This window comes from Dipodomys spectabilis, unplaced genomic scaffold (genome assembly GCF_019054845.1).
Source record: "Dipodomys spectabilis isolate Male_0828 unplaced genomic scaffold, ASM1905484v1 ptg000009l, whole genome shotgun sequence".
Classification (NCBI taxonomy): domain Eukaryota; kingdom Metazoa; phylum Chordata; class Mammalia; order Rodentia; family Heteromyidae; genus Dipodomys; species Dipodomys spectabilis.
Window position 1 is genome coordinate 6,326,839 of NW_024870686.1, and position 17,139 is coordinate 6,343,977.

Consider the following 17,139-nt stretch of genomic DNA (forward strand, 5'->3'; position numbering starts at 1 on the left):
CTGTTTCTCTGAAGAGCTTGAGGAGTATGGGTATTAGTTCTTCTTTAAAGGTCTTATAGAATTCTGCTGTGAATCCATCTGGTCCTGGGCTTTTTTTTGTTGGAAGACTTTTGATAGCTTCCTGTGAACTCACATTTTTTGAAACAAAAAAGAAAGCTTCCTATTTATTAGATAAATATGAGTAAAAAACATGGATAAGATTTATAAACACAGATCTGAACTAAATTTAACACAATGGTAGTTGCTAATGTATATAACAATTTTCACTAAGAAACCTTAAATGGATATATTAACACCAAAACTTATTAATTGAAATGGAAAACCATTGTTTGGATAAAATGAGGCACATCATCTGTTTATTACTTGGTATTTCACTAAATCAGTTTTTTAGGTACTTCCTAAAAGCAGAAATACATGATAATACAGGAATTACACAATAACAAAAGTATCTGGAGCAGAGAAACATGTTTTACTATATAATTACTGTTTTTCCTTAGGTCTTCTAATTTTTCAGTGTTTAAAATCAATACTTTATAAAAGTTTTGTATTAACAATTCAATATAACTTCTTTCAAAGAATAAAGTATAAAGTGCTGAGCTTCTTCAGCACTAACTTTTGCACCAAATAGCACCCAAAGTTGAGCTCAAGCTTAAGTTAGCAAAGTCTGTATTAACCATTAGCACAAAATCAAGAAGAAAATTAAATTCCCCAACTAAAACCACACAATTTTAGTATCCTAAAGCTTTATAGATCTTTTACCTTTGATATAAATGTCTCATTATGTCGTCCAAAATAGCTTCAGATTTGTAATCCTTCTAATCTCATCTTTCCACATCTAGTGTGCTAGTACTATAAATCTTACAAAAAAATATTTATACAAAACACTTCATATGTAAGAACTGTATGTAAATAATGTGATACCTTTTAATTGCTAAATAACCAGAGAATGCTTTAACAGATAAACATCAGAGTAGCATATGTTTAATTTAAGATCACTGTTTAACAAATGCTAAAGGCTGTCCTGTCTTCTAAGACATTATGTACTTTTCTTTTCTTATTAGGGTAGTTATAATACATATATATTGCATCAACAGTCGACAGAATGTCAAGTACATGAAAACAATAAAATAAAAAATCAGATCAATGATGAATACTAAGTAATAGCAATACTTTGTGTTCACTGAGGAATAAAATGTTTCCTTCTAAAAAAGAAAACAAAAAAGTCCTTTGTACTAGCTTTTATAGTTTTATCCATTCCGTAAACAGGATATTATATCTTCCAGCTGTAATCAGGTGCATAATCATGTCATTTTTATTCATACCACAAGCTTATCAAACTATAAGGAAAAGTTACTTTGAATGTCTCTTTATGCAAAATGGAAATATGGAAAGTGAGCATAAAAAATAATGCATGCTTACTTTAGGTAATTGGATACTTGTGGTCATTTTTGTTCCCTCCTACTTCTGAGTTATAATCTAAATAAATCAGGTTTTACTGTATGTACACCAGTACAAAATACAGAAAGTAAGAGCTAGGCACTGGTGGCCTCTAATTCTAGCACCTGAGGAGATTGAGATCTTAGGATTGGTATTTAAAGTCACCCCAGAGACCATTATGTCCAATTAAGCAGCCAAAAGCCAAAAGTAGAAGTGTGCCTCAAGTGGTGGAGTACCAGTTGTGACAAGGGAAGTAAAGCAAAAATAAGAGGTCCTGAGTTCAAGCGCTCAGAACAATGGCATGTGTATGTTACACGTACATACACATGTACACACACACAACTTTGGCTTCTTGTCATTATTTCCCATTCCTAAGTTTTAAGAAAACACTTAGTTGATATTATAAACCAAACTATAAAATAGTTAATTGACACGAAGTAAGTATATTTACAAAATGTGGAAATATATGTGAAATCATGTAAAATCAAGTGAGAAGTGAGTTTACTGTACCTTCCATAATTTAAAGTCAACATCTTTTAGACATTATTAAACATTAAACTGCTAGGGAGAAAATTTCTAAAAAAGCTGAATTTCTACTCCACATTCTTTTTTCTTTTTCTATGGTACTAAGGATTAACCTCAAGGCCTCAACACTTGCTCCATCATTCAAGCTCTCTATCACATTTTTTCTATACCACAATGAAAAAAATACACTTGAACTCAAGGCTTCAAGTTCTTGTGTAGCTTTTCACTCAAGGCTAGAACTTCACCACTTGAGCCATACGACTATTTCCAGCCTTTTGCTGTATCAGATATATTGGCTTCAGATCTCAAGTCTCCTGAATAGCTAGCCACCAGTGCCTGGCCACATAGTTAAGTTTATCCTTCAAAACCTATCACAAATCTTATCCAAAAAAGAAAGATTAATACTGTACTTTCTCAGAGTCAAAATTCCAATTAACTGCCTCACATTTCTACAAAATTATATAACTACTTGCAGTTCTGCAATAATATTTTAAGAGATTTTAACAAAGGAGTCATTCAGGAATAAATCATAGCAAGGTCTAGTTCCAAAGTAAGTAAACTACATACACAGCACCTTTGGTTGAAGGTCTACATATTTATATAGAATATTTGATCAAAACATCCCAGTGCTGTCGCTAGAAAAGTCTTAAGTGTGTTATCTAGTGCTTTTGGTTTTTAAAAGTCTTTAGGTATGAGTACCATTTGTTCTATTGTAGTAGATGGGTTATTAATCAGCTAAGAGTCTTACGATAGCAAAAAAAAAAAAAAAAAAAATACTAAACATGAAGACTGTCTTCATTTGTAAATTGTAACTGATCAAAATACAAATGTAAGTAAATGAAATACACCATAAACAAAAAACAACTCTACTTCTTATTTTCTTTATTGTGCATGTGTGCCAATCCTGGGGCTTGATCTCAAAGCCTAGGTGCTATCTCTAAGCTCTTTGTACTCAAAGATAGTACTCTACACCTAAGCCATAGCTCCACTTCTGGCTTGTTTGGTGGTTAAATAAGGGTCTCAGGGACTATCCTGCCTTCAATGGCTTTGAATGAAAATTCTCAGATCTCAGCCTCCTGAGTAGCTAGGATTACAGGCATGAGCCATCAGGGCCCAGCCGAAAATATTTTCATAAATGTACACTATTTTGCTTTGATAAAAATTACAACATGTGTTTTCAAAATATCACTTGTGTACCCTATGAAATTAAGAAAATTGAGGGGGAGGGATTGGGTTGGAGGGATCAGGGAGAATGATCAAAGGGGTGATATCAATCAAGATGAACTGTATTCATGAACTAATTTGTTGAATGCTAACTGCTTTGTACAACTACTTAAAAGACAATAGGATATAATTTAAAATATACATATATGGCTAGGAAGGTGGATCAGTGTTAGAGCGCTTGTCTTGCATGCATAAGGCCCTCAGTTCGATTCCTCAGCACTATATAAACAGAAAAAAACAAGAAGTGGCACTGTAGCTCAAGTGGTAGAGCACTAGCCTTGAGCTGAAGAGCTGAGGGACAGTGCCCAGGCCCAGAGTTCAAGCCCCACGACCCGAAAAAATAAATAAAATAAAATATACATATATATATAATTTAACTGGACATGGTAACCTACATTTATAACCATAGAAACCTGGCCAAAAGCACAATACTCCACCTGGAAAACAAATTAAAAGCAACGAACTAGGGCATGGCTCAAAGGGTAAGCCAAGGCCCCAATTCAATCCCTAGCACCATCCCACCAAAACAAAACAACAACAACAAAAAAAGTACAAAATAGAGCAAAAAACAATAAGACTTAGAATTTGGATATGAAATTTTATGAGAGGTATTTGAAATATCATATGAAATATGAGAGGTATTTCTCAAGCTTATTCACCTGTTGTGTGTATAATTATTAAAGCAAGTTTATAAGAGTCTACACTGAGGAACGTCAACTCTTCATATACAAGAATGAGAATAATAGAATTATTTAACAAAAAGAAAAAGAAAAAAAACATAATATTTAACCTCTCTGGATTTTCTAATTTTCTGCAAGTGTCAGGAAAATGATTAGCCAGATCCATCACTTCTTCAGAGATTGAAGTCAACTGTTTCTTCATTTCAAGAGGTAGAATTTTCTCCTCTGGAGGGGAGTGGGAAAATCAGTATTAATTTTCAATTTACAAAAGAGATTTTTTTTTTCAGCCATCTCACTGAACACTATTATAGCTCAGGTTTTCATTTTCTTTCCTTAAATGAATTGTTTAAGTCTTCTTTATTTAATTCCCCATCACATCAACCACTTTTTCTTCTTAAATTTTATTTAAAAAATCCTAAATGGGTCTACATTCATATATACTAAAACCTAGTTGTAATTGATCAAGGCAATGCAGAAATGAAAATCTAACCCCTTTTACCCCCTACTACCTGATGAGCCAATACAAATAAAAGCTGTTATTTAAACTGTTTTGGTAAATACAACCTTACCAAAGTTACTCCTCATTGCCCTCACAAAATGAAAAACAAAATGTAAGTCTTCCTAATAAGGCTATATTCTAAATTCTCAATTTTATTTCAACTGACACGTTATATCAACAGCACAAAAATCTGCTTTCCTTCCCCAAACCTTTAAATTTCTTCATCATTTTTCTTGTTCAAAATGACCAGCTCCAATGACGCATGTAACCCAAGATCATATAGTGTTTTCTTCTTCCTGTTTCCTAGTTATCTCAAAATTATCTAAACATACTGATGACTTTAGAGCCCAGTTTATTATCTACCCCTCCATTGCAATTCCAGTTTTTCTCCCTAGTAATTTCAAAATGCTAAAACCAACTGTGCCCTCTGTGTTTCTTGTCCTCTCCCATTTCAAACCATCTTTTCCTCACCTAAGTCATTCATTCCCCATAATCATACTACTAACATTGTAAGTGTTAAAACCATTTCGAAATTTTAACTGTAAGGATTCTATACCCTAACTTTAAATAACAAAAATCTCAAATGACTCCTTAGAACTATTAATTTTATAGATCATACTTACCCATAATACAACCTTGTCATACCTTTAGTTTTCTGTTTGAGCCTCTAAAAACTGTGAAACAAGAGCTTCACTGCTAATTCACTCAGAAGATATTATAAAAAGAACTAACTCATCTCCCTATCTTCCAATCTGCTAAACTGTATTTCCATCTGCAATTACAGTAAAATTAGAGAGTTGCCCATACATACTGCCTTGATTTCCTTCTAAACCAACTATGGTTATCACCTGTCATCAGGGCACAGCAGGTTCTCAGCATTATCAGAAAAGAAAAACAAAAGAATTCACAGGTACACAGAAGTGTTTTAACAAATCAAGGTTTATTGAAGCAAAAAACAAAGTACACTCTCAAGACAGTATGAATAAAGACCACCAGATAAAGATGCCAAGCATATCTAGCTCTCAGAATGGGGAAAACAGAAATGTTATTTTATGTACATAATTATTTCTTCCTAAGAACCAGGAGGGCTTTCCAGAATTTGGAAGAATGGGAGTAGTTTTACCTAACAATGTCCTCAGGACAAGGCTGGTAATTTGGAGGGAAATACATGTATCAAACTGCAACTTCAATGAAATGGAGATAAGGCATCTAGGTAATCTTTATTCTCTAAGACTGGGAGAAATATCAGCTGGAGACCCTTAACTGCAATTTAAAAAAAAAAAAAGGTGGGCCAGCCAACAACTGCATGTCAATCAAGATGTCTGGAAAAATGTACCTAGAAATTTTACAGCACTGATCTATGCCAAATCCTCAAAGAAACAACTACCCAATAAATAAGTGGGCTAAAGACTTAAGAGAGAAACTTCTCTGAAGAGGAAAGAAGTATGGCCAATAGACACATGAAGAAAATGCTCACCTCCCTAGCCATAAAAGAAATGCAAATCAAAACAACATTGAGATGCCACCTTACCCCTGTTAGAATGGCTATAATCAAGAACTCTAATAACAACAGATGCTGGAGGGGGATGTGGCCAGAAGGGAACCCTACTGCATTGTTGGTGGGAGTGTAAACTTGTTCAACCACTTTGGAAAGTAGTATGGAGATTCCTCAGAAGACTCCACATAGAGCTTCCCTATGACCCAGCAATCCCATTTTGAACATTTACCCAAATGATCACAAACAAGATCATACTAAGGCTACCAGCACACCTATGTTTATTGCAGCATTATTTACCATAGCTAAGATATGGAACCAACCCAGATGTCCCTCAGTAGATGAATGGATCAAGAAAATGTGGTATATATACACAATAGAATTCTATGCCTACATCAGAAAGAATGACATTGCCCCATTTGTTAGGAAATGGAAAGACTTGGAAAAAATTATATTAAATGAAGTAAGCCAGGTCCAAAGAAACATAGGCCCCATGGTTTCCCTTATTTGCAATTACTAGTTTATGTCTGAGACAAGCAGAAACTGTCAGATAAGTTGATGTTAGGTGAAATGAACCCCAAGATAATGATTCAAATGTTTTTTTCTTTCTTGCAATTGTTTCTAACACTTTCATAGGATGATTTCTTGTTGCTTTATATGTCCCTCCCCCATGATATAACCCCTGTTTTCACTGTATTTGATGTTGGTACACTTTGTAGAGGGGAAGGGAAAAAACAAATTGTTTAAATAGGGATACAGGTGGACCCATTGCAACAATGAGATGTACAAGATATTATGTCAAAAAACGAACTTTTCAACTTTGCTGGGGGGAGGGAGGGGATTGGAAGGGATTGGCAGGAATGGGAAGGGATGGGAAGGGGAAACAAAGGAGGAGGCAACAATGCTTTATAAGAAATGTACTCATTATCTTGCCCATGTAATTGTAACCCCTCTGTAGAGTATTTTCACAATAAAAAATAAAAAATGGATTAAGATGTTTCTTTTAAGGGAGTGTGAAGAAAGATGCTTTTAGTGTTTGAGAATGCATCCCAGAAGGGAGTCAGAATTGATTTGGAACCTCCTATGGTCTGTAAAAGACAGAAAGAAAAAAAAGGAAGATAATAGAGCATTTACTGATTCCTCGTGGATGAAACTTCGAAGGCAATGGAAGAAGTGTCATGAGGCCCTCTTTCTGCCTTACCTTTGTTTTAGTAGGAGAAAAAAACCCCAGAGATGGATGCTCTAGCATCCCAGAGGCTATACCCAAACCTGGCAATGGCTAAGCTGCAAAAGTTTCTCAAGTCTTCCAGAGCCAATTATTAACCTAGAAAGCACAGGGTAGAATTTAGCATGCTTCCTGACCCATAATCTCATATGGCCCCACAATCCTCACTGGAAGCTCACCTGTGACACCTGAAAACAAGTAGCATCACTAGAGAAAGAATCTGACCATTAACAGCTCCGCTTCTGGTATCTTAGTAGGCTTGGATCTTTCAGAATTTTAGTTAATCCAACTCCCACATTTTTGTACATGATAGCAAGAGATCAAGTGATACAGATAATTCCCTAAGAGTATGTTACTATGTCCTGATTTTTCTAACAGCAAACAAAATGATTGGGACATGCATAAATCAACTACTGTCCTGCAGTGAAATATCTGACCACTCCACAGCAAAAATAAGGTTTCCTCTATCATCATGGAAAAGAGTAGCAAAATAGTTAAGATACAGTACGACAAGACAGGGTAAAAAAAACTTTAAGAACTAAGAAACAATTAGAACTGACAAAATCTTAACAGGTATAAGCTCAAAGGATTAGATGTTGATGACATTTAATGCCCTTACACTGTTGCATGGAGATTTACAAGGAGGGCTAACTCTGTGCTCCATTTATCCTGTCATAATGTCTTTAAGCAGTGAACATCCTGGTGATATTTGTTTGACCTGTGTGCCTGCAGTGTGCATCACTTTGATTTCAATCTCAGAAGAAAATGATTGGGCAGAGGGAAAGAGTAGCAGGAAATTGGAAATTGGCCTACCAGGTCCTTGGGGGAGGCAATCACCTTGGTAGAATCTGGCAACTCCTCAAGTGGTTCTTGCCACTGTTGACAAAAGATGTCACCAGATCTGAGCAATCCAACAATCTGTGATCCAGAAGATTCTTGGCCTTGCCAAAGAAAGAATTCAGGGGCAGATGTACAGGAGTATTTTTTTAAAAGCAAGATTTATTGAAGGAAAAGTGAGAATACATTGTCAAGATAGGATGTGAGCCAACAACCTAACCAAGCAGTCAAGTGTCTCTAGCTCACCAGTCTTATTTTTATGTAGGGAGAAATTAGATATGTCAATTTTTTTTTATACATATGAGGTCTTCTTTATGAGGTCTTCCTAAGAAAAAAGACAGCTGGTTCCTGCCATAAACTAGAGGACAGGGAGTGGCTTTATATAATAAGGTAGAGGAAAAACATGCATTAAAATACAAGTATAATGAGATGTAGATGGAAACACATGTAGATGAAACCTTTAGCTTTGGGACAAAGAACCAACTAAAGATCATTAAGTGTTGCTCCAAACAGCAGCCTCTGAACTTTTTGGGAAGCAATTATGTTTGGTAAAATGTACCCAGATGTAGAACTGCACCTATTCCTTGGCTTCTTTTATTATTTCCTTTCTGCTTGCCTACCCCATCTACTCTCCACAAATATAACAGCAAAGCTGTCTTTTAGAAAGGTACTACTGTCCTCCACATTACCAAACATAGATCAACATCTCAAATACTCAGAGATTTACAATTTCTGAGATTGTCCTCTACTTCATTTTTTTCTTCTACCGTGTTTTATTCTTTGGGTTTGCAGTTTTGTTTTGTTTTATGTGGCAATACTGGGTTTGAATTCAGGGCCGTATCCACTAGACCTACACCAACAGCTCTTTTGCTTTTAGTTGTTTTTCAGATAAAAACTCTTGATTTTCCCCTGGGGAGCCTCAAATGGAAATCTTACAACCTACATCTCCCCATGTAGTTGGGTCATCATACCTAGCTTGTCTGTTGAGATAGTGTCTTGCTTTTTTTTTTTTGGTCAGTTGTGGGGGCTTGAACTCAGGGCCTGGGGACTGTCACTGAACTCTTTTTACTCAAGGCTAACACTCTACCACTTTCAGCCACAGCACCAGTTCCAGTTTTCTGGAGGTTAATTAGATATGAGTCACACAGACCTTCCTGCCTAGGCAGATATGGAACTGCAATCCTCAGATCTCAGCCTCCTGAGTAGCTAGTATTACAGGTGTGAGCCACCAGCACCTGGCCCTATCAGAATCCTTACCATTTCCACTCTACAAGCAGCTGGGATTATAGGCATTTGCCACAATGTCCGAACCTTCACCTGGCTTCTATGTGTACTGCATTTCTGACTTTCTTCCTTCACTAGCGCCCCCATGTCGGAGGCACTGACTTGCATGACCCTATCTGAGGTCTTGCATGCATGAGGGTGCAATATGCTTGTATGCATTCCCTCTGGAAAGGGGAGGGGGGAACTCCTTCCAAGTTAGGGCAAAAGTCCAATGCCCAGCTACAAGTCTCAGATGAAGGTTTTGAGGGAAGTGCCATCCGGGCTCTTCCAATTAATCCCATAGAACAATGTCTTGAAACTCCCTTTGTGTGTCTAAGGAAGGCCACCAGCACTACGCTTATTCTTTGCAACCTTGATCACTGGAGCTACTTCATATTTGTTGACAAGGATTATTAACTCTTCCTGCTTATTAAAAATTAACTCTCACTATCTGTATTCCCATAAAACTGTTTAACTTTCTGTCCCCAGAATGAAGATTTACTTTTTATGCCTGTAGGCTGTATATAAACATGTGATATTTCAAAATAAACTTTGTCCGTAGCACATGGTATAGTCCACTTTCTGCTTACCAGATACTGTGTTTTCAGGTCTTGCTGTGTGAACAGCAATATCTCCACTTAGTCTTCTTTGCTGCTCTCTAACCTCCTAACCTCTAAATCTTAGTGTGCCCTTGATGTCATACTTCTTTATTTCATTCGCTGCCAATTTCATTTCATGTAGCTTCAATGTTTAAAATATTATCTGTATACAATATGATTCCCAAAGTTAGATTTCCAACTTCCACATGTCCTTTTAATTCCAGAATTACCTTTAAACTAAGACACATTCTTAGCTAACAGAAAACATTTTAAATCTGGCATGACCAACACTTAAACCTATATTTTCAGGGGCTGGGAAGGTGGCTCAGTGGTAGAGAGCTTGCCTTGCATGCCTGAGGCCCTGGGTTCGATTCCTCAGCGCCACATAAGCAAAAAGAAAAAAGCCGGAAGTGGCGCTGTGGCTCAAGTGGTAGAGTGCTAGCCCTGAGCTGAAGAGCTGAGGGACAGCGTCCAGGCCCAGAGTTCAGGCCCCACGACCGGACCCAAAAAAACAAACAAACAAACAAACCTATATTTTCTTTACCAGACCTTGATATATCTTATAGTCATCAACTATCTCTGATTTTCAGTTCAGCAGCTAATTTAATCACAGTATCTTATTCTATCAGTGTATATTTCTCTTTAACAGTGAATTCATCTGCAAATCTTTCACAAGTAGATAAATTCCTGAACCACCTCTTCCAACAAACCTAATCCAAACAATTATCATCTCTTGCCTAAACAATCTGCTAATTCCTGCCAAACCCTTTCTATCTTCCAACAGCCAGAAAAATCCTCATATAAAATTTTAATCATATTGTTCTTCTACTCCACACGCTCTAAGGACTTCCCATCACCCATCATCATATTTATTTTCATTAATAAAATATGAACATTAAGACTGTTCACAATATTGAAGTACATATATGAAAATGGAAACAGGTAACTAGAGAGGATAGGTGGGAAGAGAAGCAGAAGGACAGAAAGTGTAACATAAAGATCCACTGTACTCATAAACTGACATGTTGAATTGAAATTTTTGTACAACTAAAGGTAACTGTTTAAAGTTTTTAAATACAATACAAAGTCAGTTTCATGGTATACAATGCCATAAGCGATGCAACCCAAGTTGTTTTTTTTCCTAAGCTTTGCTTTCCACCAATCCTACCCCTGTTCCTTCCTTGTCCATTACACTCACAGTCCCTTAAGCAAAGCAAGCAATCTCCAAGCCATCTCCTAAGAGGCCTTCCTCTAAACCCTTCAGATATTCATACAGCTTGCTCATAGTTATTTAAATGAAGTAAAACTGCTAGGGCTGTTTTGTTCAGCAAATTTTCTTCAGCATGCTGTAACAAGTTCTGAGACATAATACTAAACAAATAGGTATTAAATGGGTTAAAGAATATTCCCTCTCCAAGACAAGCTTAAAAAAAAGGTTTATAAACTCTTAAGATAACATCCCTTAAAAGCCAACTTCTCTTTATTATTTTTAAACTTAATCTGATTTCTACCCACATCATTCTGCTATTCTACTCTTGCTATAGCTATAATGTCTTCATGTCACCAAAGGTCCTGGACCTTTTTTGTTTTAATAGCACATTCCTGAGAACCCCACTCTCCCTTTGAAACATTTGTTTTGTCACTAGTACACTAAAGCTACTATAGTAAAAGATTACAAATGAGGTAATACCCTCCTCCTACTTCATACATGCTCTTTATTAACGTTGTATATGCTACACTTCCTAGTTTCCTTCTAGGTCTATGACAACTCCTTTGGTAAAGCCCCTCCTCCAAACGAACATAAGACACTAAATTACTCAGGATTCTTTTGTCCTAATTCTTTCTCTCATAAACTCCTCTTAGACACAGCTTATATACTTAAGTGCCTAGAGGCACCTCACTTGCTATCTTAGAAATTTCTCTCCTTAACCATACCAAAGCTTGGCTGTATGTGCCCTACTACTCAAACACTTGTTCTTTCTCATCAGTGCTTTTCATTCTGTTGGGAACAATACAGGAATTATCTTGATGCATTGTTACCTCAAATTCTGTTAGCTGTACAATGGTACTAAGTGGGTTCTTTTGCTTTCTGTTTTGTTTGCCTATCCTGGTGCTTGAACTCAGGGTCTAGGCACTGTCCCTGGGCTTCTTCAGCTCAAGGCTAGCACTCTTACCACTTGAGCCACAACATTACTTCCAGCCTTTCCTATTTATGTGATACTGAAGAATGGAACCCAGGGCTTCATGCATGCTAGGCAAGCACCACTAAGCAACACTCCCAGCCAGTATTAAGTGTATTTTGAAGCTATTCACGTCTCTCCATGTTCAATAAAATAACTGATTCAAGTTACCATAACATCTCAGTTGGTTGACTGTCAAAGGCTCCCAAAAAATCTTCCCACAGTGATTCTTGACCTCCTACAAACCATTTTCTACACTATAGCTTAAAGACTCTGTTTGGCTTTATTTTTAAATAGAATAGATTTCATGCTCGTGATTAATACCTACAACAGCTTCACTTGTTAGGAGGAAAAGTAAACTCCTGAAGGCAGACAACATCACTCACTCCATCGTACGCAATGGCTCACTGTACAGGTCAACTTTCAATTGCCTATGGATAAATACCATGATTTCTCTTACCTCTGAAACTGCACCTACTGTTTCTAGTACTACTACCCTTTTCCTTTACTTTTCAGCCAGGTAATGTCTGTTCTTATTTCAGATCTTAAAGAATCACTTTCTCCAGGAAGCATTCTTCAATATCAACAAATAGGTACATCACATGTATACTCCAAAAGTTTCAGATCATTTCATATTAGAGATTAGTAATGCTCAACCTGCATTAACAACCCTTTCCATATCTTAACACAGCTAGCTGTTTAGAATATTCTGTCCCAAAGTATGAAAGTATACAGTATGCATATATAGACATGTCAAATATAACCCCTTATATAACTCATTGATGCACTAAAAATGTTTGAAAAAAAGAATGTCTGTCCCATTTAGTATGCATACTATTCTATAATATGAATTTTAACCTAGTATGCATTTTTCCAAACATAGAAAAATAGATATACCCCAAGTAACACAACTGGGATTCCACCCCTTGTCTAAGAAACACCCAGTTCATATTCATCCACTCTACTGACTCACAAAATCACTAACTCATCAAGACATTTGACAAGCCCATCAAAGTTGATAAAGAAAAACAGTAAGTAGTATTCAGTGATTTAAATCAGAACACTATAAAGGATGTTATACATTTCAACATATTACATATATAGCATTTTAAATATTTAATACAAAGATGTATAATCATGGGAGGCGTATAAGCCTGAGAGAAACTGAGCTAACTCACTCTAAAGGATATCAAACCCAACTCTAGAAGTCTACAAAATAGCAATGTTACAAAAGAAAAGCAAAAAATTTTGCTTTTACTGTTAACCCTGATGGATTATACTTTAAAATCAACACTTTTCAAACATTCAAGAAATCCTAGTGATACATATTATAAGTAGGCAAATATTAATTTTGGAGCTAAACCTCACAAAAGTCCAAATTTACATTTTGTCTATTATTTTTAGATCATAACATACCTTTATTTCTAGCAAATGTTTGCATGGCACCACCCAGGATTTCTAATTTTTTATAAATGATGAGTCCAGCCTAAAAAAAAATAAACATAGAAACAAAGAATATAGTAGAATAACTAAAATAAAAACTATACATCCCACTTCTAGAGGAATGTAAAAAGAATAATCCACAAAGCACCCAAACAATTGAGTTCAAACTATTATGTTACACAAAGACCATGTCTTCATTTAATCACCATTCCAGTTGTGAGAATTAAAAGTTGAAGTTTTTATCTATTAGCATAATATTAAAATCAAGTATCCAAACCAAATAGCTTTTAAATGGAATTTTACCAAAATAAAATCTAGTGAGAGAAATATTTACTTACAGATATTAACTTCCGACATTTCATTAAATGCATTGAGAATGTCAGCTAGTGTCTGAATAGTCATTTTAATTAAGTATTGTGAACAGGAGTTATCACATTACACTGAACCCTCACGAACACAGATGCTATAAAGCTGTGCTAGTCTAAAACAGTACTATATTTTTTTTCAAAAAAGGAAAACTATCACTCTCTTTCCCTGACAAAAATAAACTTCTTCCTGGCACAAAGCATAGGAGTATCTACTCCAAAACATGATGTAAAATTGGAAATGACAAGATACTCAAGAAATAAAAGTATGGCAAAGTACCATGCCTGTAATCCTGCTGCTACTCAGAAGGCTGAGATCTGAAGCTCTCAGTTCAAAGCCAGTCTGGGCAGGAAAATCCTTGATAGTCTTATTAAATTAACCACCAGAAAAAACAGAAGTAGAGTTGTGGCTCAAGTAGTAGAGTATTAGCCTTGAGGAAAAAAAAGCTCTGGGACAATAGCCAGGCCGAGTTCAAGTTCTGAGAGCAGCACATGCACGCACGTGCGCACGCGCGCACACACAAACACACGCACACACGCACATGCGCACACACAGACACACGCGTATGAATTAGCAGAAAAGAAATGCACTGTGGAATAAAATATATTTCTTAAATTTAGTCATACACATATACAAAATGCTATTTAAAAAGATAAGCCCAAGCCTGGTGTGATAGCACATGCATGTATTCCCAGCGCTCCGAAAGCTAAGTTTAAGGTCAGACTAAGCTAAAAATTACAAAATTAAATTTAAAAGTACATTAAAAGGGGCTGGGAAGGTGGCTCAGTGGCAGAGCACTTGCCTTGCATGCATGAGGGCCTGGGTTCGATTCCTCAGCACCACATAAGCAAAAAGAAAAAAGCCGGAAAGCGGGGCTATGGCTCAAGTGGTAGAATGCTAGCCTTGAGCTGAAGAGCTGAGGGACAGCGCCCAGGCCCAGAGTTCAGGCCCCACGACCGGAACCAAAAAAAAATAAAAGTACATTAAAAGCACATTTTTCATATAAATATGAAACATATGTAAAAACAGAAGCCAACTAAGCTTGGAAGCAATTTTCTAAATTTTCATCACATTTTAAATATAAATATAAGGAATAAAGCCAGTTTCAATAGACAGGTTTATATTAAATTGCTTATATGCCATGTATGCATGCCGACTCTGAGCCTTTTGTGTCTCAGTCAAGTTCACATTTATTTTACACTCAAATTGGGTATCATTTTGACTTTCTAAAAATGAAATAACTAGCATTAAACAATCTGTTCATTTGTATTTACTCATTAACATCAAGAATTATTTCACTTCATATCTTCCTAAGCATTTTTTATGCAAAGCCAACATGATGCCACTATCATAAAATTTGTAAAGTAATATATGAGTTTAAAAAATAAATCACAACCTAAAGATCTTTTTAGTACATACATAAGCATCAGTAGCTGCATACAGCTTCTGGTCTTCAGAGAGGGGAAAGTTACTCCAGTTGCTACAGCGAATAGCTTTGTCTTTCAGAAGCTGTTTATATAAGAGGTGTTTAACCAGGCCATTAAGGCTCCAGGTCTCTGAACATTTCAGCTGTAAGTAATGAAAAAGCAACATAACAAACATTACTTCCATTATTATATATTCTTAAATACCATCAAATGGCAAGGCCAAAAACAAAATTCAAAATCTACTAAAATACAACTGAGGGATGGTCCTGAATAATTTCCTGTCTTAAAAACTTCATCTGTAGTTATGACGAAAAAGAACTTTACAACTTTGATGGGGGGAGGGTGGGGAAGATGGGAAGCGATGGGAAGGGAAAACAAAGGAGGAGGCTACAATGCTTGATAAGAAATGTACTCATTATCTTGCCCATGTAATTGTAACCCCTCTGTACAGTATTTTCACAACAAAAAAATACATATATAAGTAAATAAATAAATAAATAAACAAACTTCATCTGTAGTCTATATTGTAGGATTTAAGTCTGAAATTTCTCTCATATAGAAATTAAAACATCCAGGCTTTGAAAGTATTATTCGTGAAAAAGTCAAATGGGTTAGCATGCTTTCTATTTCCCAGTCAAATGAATACCTGACTAAATATGAAAACTTAATGAGTTCATTAATAAAATATGCGAAATTTGAAAAATTAAATGGTCAAATTTCCACTAAGAGCACTATATCACAATGGCAGCATTATTTTCTTCCTTTAAGAGTATTTAATATAATGCATTGAAAAAAATCAAATATATTTAGACTGCAAATATATGAAATAAAAGAAAATAGTCCAAGAATCACAGGGATAGGAGCAAAAATGTTTGCTTAGAAAAACTAATCATAAAGATAATGAATTAGAAATGAAGGTTTTCATTATGGAAATCCACTATGAACATGTATACTGGCACAAAACCAGCAAGGTTTTTGCTTAAAGCTATTTTCTTTAAACATAAGATAAAACAACACTGATAAAGAAAAACATTTTGTAAAACAAAATTACCTTGCTTATGAAAATAATACATGTATTACTTCTACCTTTTCATTGGCAACATCTTTCAACTCCACGAAACTTGTCAACTTGACATCAAAGTCATGCAGAAGTTTCCATTGATCTCCTTCAATTCCTACCCCCACCTTTTTAATTGCTGTATTTTCAAGTAATCGTTTTAATCCCTGGGGAAAAACTGTTAACATTAAATTATTATTTCCAAAATATGTGCTGAATATAAAGCATATTCTCTATACTTCTATTTGTTGGTTTCTTTTGTTTGTTGAAACAGGGTCTCTCCAGGCTGTTTAGGAGGCCTAGAACTCTTATCCTGTCTCAGGAAGATCCTGAGTGCTGGGGATTATGATGTGTACCACCAGCCTAGCTCTACTTCTTATACATACCACATGGATTTTTTAATTTGTATATATATTACATTTCAATTTAGAATCACATCCACCTTAATAATTCTATCCTAACCTAGAGCAAAAAGTTCAGACAACTGACAACAACAACAACAAAAAATTAAGTTTGAATGGCACCTCTGCTAGATATTCACCATGAACCTTGAACTTTTATTTTCTTTTTTCTATAACAGGCTTCACAGTATTATTATAAAAATTAAATAACACATGGAACATGAATGAATCATAGAACATAAATAGATGAAAAGAAAAAAAATCCTAATTTTTCAGAGAAAATGTTTATACAATTATCAATTATATAAAAATGAAACAGACACCCACCTGACATAGAAGAAATGTGAAACAAATAACATTTGTTCTCAGACACACATAACTGAATTAGTGCAACTCTGCTTGGTTTCCCTTTTCTATTAATGGGTGGCCATTCCATGTCAAATCCTACCACTTCCCCATCAGACAGATTTACGCTAAAGGA

General features: G+C 35.6%; 1 protein-coding gene across 1 annotated transcript in view; it reads right to left on the minus strand.

Moving 5' to 3' along the window:
- Positions 1–17,139, minus strand: part of Wrn (WRN RecQ like helicase) — a 133,746-nt gene that overhangs the window by 86,295 nt on the left and 30,312 nt on the right. The window contains exons 4-8 of the mRNA XM_042701966.1: positions 16,986–17,131; positions 16,287–16,435; positions 15,193–15,342; positions 13,381–13,450; positions 3,977–4,091 (exon numbers count right to left, since the gene is read on the minus strand). Coding sequence (XP_042557900.1) covers positions 3,977–4,091; positions 13,381–13,450; positions 15,193–15,342; positions 16,287–16,435; positions 16,986–17,131 — 630 coding nt within the window. The remainder of the gene's footprint in view (positions 1–3,976; positions 4,092–13,380; positions 13,451–15,192; positions 15,343–16,286; positions 16,436–16,985; positions 17,132–17,139) is intronic.